This window comes from Eumetopias jubatus, unplaced genomic scaffold (assembly GCF_037043125.1).
Source record: "Eumetopias jubatus isolate StellerSeaLion01/CBP00866 unplaced genomic scaffold, mEumJub1_p1.0 scaffold_12, whole genome shotgun sequence".
In the NCBI taxonomy this organism is placed as follows: Eukaryota; Metazoa; Chordata; class Mammalia; order Carnivora; family Otariidae; genus Eumetopias; species Eumetopias jubatus.
This window is the reverse complement of record NW_028274818.1, coordinates 49,245,964-49,253,042: the sequence shown is the minus strand read 5'-3', so window position 1 is coordinate 49,253,042 and position 7,079 is coordinate 49,245,964. Positions and strand designations below refer to the sequence as shown.

The window sequence follows — 7,079 nt, the reverse complement described above, 5'->3', positions numbered from 1 at the left end:
AGAAACTTTTGAGGGAACAGAAAATGCAATATTTAGTTAATGGAGTGATTTGCATCAGAGGCATTTTGTCCCTATTTTCTAAATTGAAAAAATAACATTAGAGTAGACTTGGAAGTTAAGAGGATCAGTCCCCAGATTCTTCGTAACAAAGGGCTCTTTCCAGATATACGCACCTTATCACATAATGAAACCATTATTAGAAGCACTTCAGGGAAGAGTGTGCTCTCTCCCTCTGCAAAAATCAGCCAGAGACAAGCATTTGCTATAAAATTATCTGGTTTAATCACTGTCAACATCAGAACTGTAGTACATTAGAGTACAAAACCTGTATGTACAATTACACATAGAAAAAACGTTCTTTGTGAGGAGCAATTTTCAGCAAATCTGACAAACAGCAAGAGTCATCCCTATTTTGGGTTTGAAAAGAGAACTGGAAATTTCCAAGATGTCCCCCTCCTCCCTCTGGCTCCAGTGACCCTCCCAACATCCATTTGCAAAGGCCTGAGGTAGGAAGGGTGGTATTAACACTATCAGGCACTCATTCTCCTCTCTTATGGAAGGGGTGAATTTTTAGGAAACATTTCCCATCATTTATTACACTGCTGTTCCATCCATCTGCATCATTAGGTTCAGTAGTTACCATGACAATATGATGCCTACAGCAATCTAACTTGATAGCCAGATGCCAGAATGTGAAAAAATAGGACCAGCTAAGAAAGTGAGAGAAATATAATTAATCTGAAGCACATAAAAATATGCACAAAACTAGGACCAAGAGGGAAACTGCTGAAATGTCAGTGAGGAGGGAGCTCTGCTGGGAAGCAATAATCAAGTTTCAGCATATAAACTTTGCTAAGTAGATCCGTGAATTGGTCTATAACTAAGACTGAGGAATGCGTCAACATTGGTCATGAATATCGCTCTGGGCCCCTCCCCCAAATAATTTCCTGCCGCAAAGCCCAGTGGATTCGCCTTGATTCCAGCCAAGGGAATTCCGAGTCGGCTTGACTCTCCTGAGGATCTGAAGCTACCATCCTGAATGCTCCCGCCATGGCATCCTGCTCACCTTCGGTCTGCTGTTCTACCCAGCTTTTCCATCCAACGTGGTACTAGCCATCATTCTGAAGCTAATGTTAAGAGACTGGACTGAGCTGTGTCCTGGAAGAGCCTGTCCCAGTGAAGGCAATAGGCCAGCAGGACCCTCTTGGGGGCCCCAATATGGCAGAGGAGTTGGAAATCAAGGAAGGAGACCAGCCTGCGATGGGTGGCCGTTATCATCATCGCTGGGTTGGATAGCGGCGCTGAGCTAGGCGATTTGGTCGGTTCAAGCTACTAACCATGGAGAGCTGGAAAAGAAAAAAGGTTGCCTGAGATTATAGCTCCAAGCAGGACTCCATCCAGGGCTAGCTGGCTGGACTGAGCTAGGGCATCCGAAGTCTAGAACTCTCAGGCTGCATTTGGCTTCCCAGGTGATATTCTAATTACTTACTTTCACCCAACATCTGTACCTCTTAACTATAGCAAAAGAAATTCAACTTTATTAAGAGACGAGGCCAAATGGGTACATAAGAGCAATCAATCTACTCCCAAGTCACTGAAGGGCAGGGAGTTTAGTTTCTCTCAAAGTTTGCAATGATCCCCGACACCCCCAGGTGGAGTGATGGTATTTCCACACCACTGGTACCAATACCTATGTGTCTCTCAAAGTCTCAAGACCTCTGAAAGGTCAAGAGTGGTATTACTAATAGTGACACTAACTGAGGCCCTTCATACACATGCTCCCATTTAATCCTCACGCCTCCCCTGCAAGGTGGCTACTACTAACCCCACTTTACAGATGCAGAAACTGAGTCTTATAGAGGGTAAGTCATTGTGCAAGAACCCACACACAGTAACTGGCAAACGAGGAATATAAACTTGGATTGCCTTCATCCAAAATTTGTGCTCTTAACCCTTCTCCCTCAGGGCTCCCTTACCTGGGGGACCTGAGATGGGTTGTAGAGAGGAACACTTCCTTTCAAGGGTGTTGGGGGAAGCAGAACACCGGGGTTGAAGTAAAGCTCAGAGGAAACAGCCTGTGATGGAAAATAATAGAAAATCCTATCAGTCGCCACTTCTGGTTCCAGAACATCAAGGGTTTCCCTTGAATGTCAACTTTGGCCAAGAGATACAGATGAAAAGGATTTCCTGATAGACCTCAGGGAATTCAAGCAAACAAACATGATTCAAGTGGGCACGGCCAACCCCTGGGTCTGGGGTGGCAAAAGCAGAGGCTCAGGGGCTCCTGTACCTGGAGTGAGTGAGAAGAAAAAGCCACAGTCAATTCTCTTGATAGCATCATAAAAAGTACTATCATATTCTCGGGAAGGCCTAAAATACTGCAAGAGTGCTCTAACCCAACCACAAGAAAATAAAAATGTTTTCCTAGCAATCAGCATGAAATCCGTACCGTGTGGACGATTCATCAAGAACTTTTTACAGTCCTTGCCAAAGTCCCTGGTGAACTCTGGGACAGGGAAAAGGCCGTTCCCTAGACTTCACCTAAGGAAGTCGTTATGGGCTACATCATGTCCCCTCGAAACTTCCTATATGGGGATTCTAACCCCCAGTACTTCAGAATGTATTTAGAGGTAGTGTCTTTGAAGAAGTGTTTGAGGGGGTGCCTGGCTGGCTCAATCAGTAGAGCATGTGACTCTTGATCTCAGGGTTGTAAGTTCAAGCCCCACGTTGGGTGTAAAGATTACTTAAAAAGAAAATCTTAAAAAAAAAATAAAGAGGTGATTAAGGTAAGAAGAGTGCATCAGGGTGGGTCCTAAGTCAATATGCCTGGTGTCCTTATAAGAAGGGGGAGTTCAGACACAGACACACACAGAGGGAAGACCCTGTGAAAGCCATGGCCATCTACAAGCCAAGGAATGAGGCCTCAGGAGAAACCAACCCTGCCAACACCCTGCCTCAGACGTCCAGCCTCCAGAACTGTGAGGAAATCCCTTTGTTTAAACTGTAGCCTGTGACATTTTGTCATGGTGGCCCTAACAGACTTCTACAGAAGCTTTCTGCCCTCACCGGGTGGCACCTCCAGCCCACACTGAATGTTCAGCCCTCGCACACGCAGGCCTCTGGTGGGGCCCTAAGCTCCAGCCCATGGGCTGCTCACCTCAGGCCCAGACAGGCCTTCACTCCCAGTGCCCTCAGCTGCTCCCCCACAGGATGCTGATCCTCGGACTTGGCCCTCGCCTGGAAAGCAATGAGTCAGAGCTGTTTCCACTGCTCAGGGCTGAGGAAGCCCCACTCTCAGAAGGTACCCCCAAGGCCTGAGGTACCTCAGACCCAGAGAGCCCACCGACCCAGAGGACATGAGGTTGGCGGTACCTGTCGCTCCAGACAAGGTGCCTGGCAGAGACTGGGGCTCTGGGAGAGAGGTCAGTGTGAAGCCAGGGCCAGCCTCAGGCGGAGAAGATGCTCTGGAGGTCTCCTGCGTCGTGGAGAAAGACAGGCAGAGTTGGAGGTACTGGTTGCTAACAAATTCATGCCCACAACAGCGGCCTCAACCTGTGACCTGTGGCCAGGGACTCACCCCAAAACTCTCGTGCCACCCCTTTGCTCAGTGATCAAACAACTCCTGGTGCCCTAAAGTTAATATACTTCGTCCCAATTTTTAAGACCCAGTTGGCCTTTGCCAATTGCCAGATGCCAGCTCCGGGCCTCAGAGGCTCTGAGGAAACGTCCTCCAACGGGCCCACAGGAGAGGAAGGGTCCTTGCCCCCGGGGCCCTTTCACTTACCTCAGAGTCGGGACTGTCAGATGAGTGTTCTCCAGAGGCGGATGCGTTGTCGGTGGGCTTTGAGCGAAACCAGCTGAACCAGCCAAATCCGGAGCTCTGGAAGGGAAAGGAGGAGATTTAGGGCCTACAGGTGTGCTTCTCCCGCTGACTAGGAGACAGGCCCACCCCAGTACGATGGTGGAGAGTCGGAGGCCCTGCCAAAGCCTAGGTTCCCAAGCCTGCCCCCCCCACACCATTTGGGAAGGGGACACAGAACAAGACCATCCACCTTCGTGTTCTCTTTCTCGTCTCCTGGTTTTTCTTTCTGTGCCGGGCTTTGGGAAGATTTCTTATCTGCCTCATCGGAGGACTCCTCCCCATCCTCCTTGACTGAAACAGTGGAACTCTCAGAATTATTTCGTGATCTGGGAATCGCTGGCACCTGGGATTAAAGAACATAAGAACGAACGTTTTTATAGCACTTGACAGGTTATGAGGGCAAATCACACGTTCTCCCTCACCAGCCCCGCTCAGTAAATCACTGGGATAGCCTCACAGGCTCACATTTTACTGATGAGGAAATCAGGCCTAGCTAGGAGAAATGATTTGCCAAAGGCCGCCGGACAAGGCCAGAGCCCACTCCCCGTCCTTGTGTTACCCCCCAATCCTCTGGGCTTCCGGCCGCTGTGCTCCCTCCCCACATCAAAGTTCCAGAATTATGCCGAAGCCTGGAGCAGAGGATGTGGAAGGCCCTTGGGGGAGAGGAAGCGGGACAGGACACACCCCACGGGTACCTACACACCCAAAAGGACAGAAAATGACCCCCACTCAACCGAGAGCTCATTCCTAGCAGACTTGTTCAAGATCAACTGCGAACAAATGCAACAGAGGAAAGCAAAATATGCCGATGTGCCCTTTTATCTGTGTGTGTGGGAAAATACACATAGCATAAAATCCACCAATTTAACCATTTTTAAGTGTGCAACTCAGTGGTATCAATATATTCACAATGTTGTATAGCCACCACTAATAATCCATTTCCAGAACATTTAATTAACCTCAACAGAAACTGTGCCCACTAAACACTAACTCCCCATTTTCCCCTCCCCCTAAGGCCCCTAGTCACCTCTACTCTTTTTGTCCGTAAATTTGCCTCTTCTAGGCACCTCATATAAGCAGAATCACACCATATTTGTCCTTTTGTGTTATATTCACATTTTATACTCCAAAAAGGTGTAATTGGTACAACCCTTGAAAATACTTTGGCAAATCTAGAAAAAGCTTCGATTTTTATTCTGAGTACCAGCATTTACTAGGTAGTAAACACTGTTCTAAGCACTTACATATAGTGATTCGTTTAATCCTTACAACTGTCCTGTGAGGTGGATTATTACCATCCCATTTTACGTATAAGAAAACTAAGACAGAGAAGGATTAGGCAACCTATCTAAGGCCACCCGCTAGGAGATGGCAGAGCAAGGATTCAAACCTCAGCAGTCGGACCTCTCCTTCTAGGAATTTCTCCCGGTTGAGTAATTCAAGAACAACACAAGGCTTGCACGTCCATCACTAGAATGTCCACCATTGTGTTTTACACGTGAGGGGAAGGGAAGGGAAATCAAAGAGAGAGGAGGAAGAGAGACACACTTGAAACGTCTGCCTCCCCCCATTCTGACCTCTGCTCAAGACCTCCCCAGAGGGGCCCTCCCCGGCCAGCCCATCTAAAGTAAAATCCCTCATGCACACAGTTGTTTATTTAAGTCACCTCCACTAAACAGAAGCACACGGGAGTAGGCTTTGTCTGGTTCCCCGTGTGTCCCCAGCCCTGTGACTGTGCTGGGGACATTGTAGGAACTTGGGATTTGTGAATGAATGAATGAATGAATGAATGAATGAACGAACGAATGATGGTGCTTTCACATAATGGACTTGATCATACCAATACTAAAAAGCATTAATGGGGGCACCTGGGTGGCTCAGTCGGTTAAGCATCTGACTTCGGTTTCTGTTCAAGCGGTGATCTCAGGGTTGGTGAGATGGAGCCCCATGGACAGTTCCATGCTGAGCGCAGAGTCTGCTTAAGTTTCTCTCTGCCCCTCCCCCACCCTTGCATGCTCGCTTGCACGCTCTCTCAAATAAATAAATCTTAAAAAATAAAATAAAATAGGGGTGCCTGGGTGGCTCAGTTAAGTGTCTGCCTCAGCTCAGGTTGTGATCCCGGGGTCCTGGGGTTGAGCCCCACATAGGGCTCCCTCAGCAGGGAGTTGGCTTTTCCCTCTCCCTCTGCTCCTCCCCCCCCCCACTTGGGCTGGCATCCTCTCTCTTTCTCTCTCATAATAAAATAAATTTTTAAAAAAAGAAAATAACAATAAAATAAAATAATAAAAATAAAAATCATTCATGAATGACATGGAAAACCTCATTTTAGAGTATTAAATAACAAATAGGAAATAAAGTTTTCTATACACATTTAGAAACATATGTGATATTTGATTGATGATTTATGATACTTTCTCTTTATTTTTCAAGTTTTCTATAACAATAATGTACTACAGTACATTTCAGTCAGAAAAAAATAAGGAAAGCATAAAAGTTTTTAAGTCCTACAGCCCCATTACTACTTGAGACATTTATAGGATGTAACCACTATTTATGTGATCAAATTTATACAATGAAACGCTCCAGCCTTCAGGTAAAACTGAAGAACATCTCAAATACCCATTGTTGGGGGAAGGGTGCGTTCGCTGGACTGCTAGCTAACATGGTCAATTAGGCAGGGCCACCTCCAAGATCTTCCAGCCTAACTGAGGAGAAAAGACATAAAAGCTGCCATAGATCCTTCTTGGAAAAAAAGTGAGGTAAAAATTACAATAAAGAAATAAGCATCAAGAGTCCCCCATGACAGGGCAGGGTGTGGTGAGTGTTTGGTGCAACAGGTAAGGAGAGAGTGTGAGAGATCTCTGAGGCCAAAACAAGACTTGACCCTGCCACCCCTCCCCCCATGGACACTGGTTGTGTCAAGAACATGGCCCTCCTCCCCACCGCTACGATTTGGTGAAACAAGGTACAGTATGGAAGGGAGAGCAGGTACCAGGCAGAGGAAGGAGTCTGCACATGGCTAAGAAATCTGGGCCATTGGAAAAAACCTGAAGCAAGAGAGTAGGCATCTGCTGTGCTTTGTCCTCTCACCTGGGGTTGGGAAACAACATTTTGACTATCAGGATGCTGGAAACTTCCTTGAGACACTGTGTTCTCTCCTATGGCACAAAACACAAACAAACATCGTGATTTGAACTTGAGCTTTTCCTACCTAACC

At 46.9% G+C, this 7,079-nt stretch overlaps 1 protein-coding gene across 1 annotated transcript in view; it reads right to left on the bottom strand.

Moving 5' to 3' along the window:
- Positions 1-302: 302 nt before the first annotated feature.
- SEC16B (SEC16 homolog B, endoplasmic reticulum export factor) overlaps positions 303-7,079 on the bottom strand; it is a 38,233-nt gene continuing 31,456 nt past the window's right edge. Inside the window, exons 19-25 of the mRNA XM_028092078.2 lie at positions 6,953-7,020; positions 4,053-4,205; positions 3,785-3,880; positions 3,373-3,475; positions 3,158-3,237; positions 1,977-2,075; positions 303-1,346 (exon numbers count right to left, since the gene is read on the bottom strand). Of these exons, the coding sequence (XP_027947879.2) occupies positions 1,278-1,346; positions 1,977-2,075; positions 3,158-3,237; positions 3,373-3,475; positions 3,785-3,880; positions 4,053-4,205; positions 6,953-7,020 (668 nt within the window). The 3' untranslated portion in view covers positions 303-1,277. The remainder of the gene's footprint in view (positions 1,347-1,976; positions 2,076-3,157; positions 3,238-3,372; positions 3,476-3,784; positions 3,881-4,052; positions 4,206-6,952; positions 7,021-7,079) is intronic.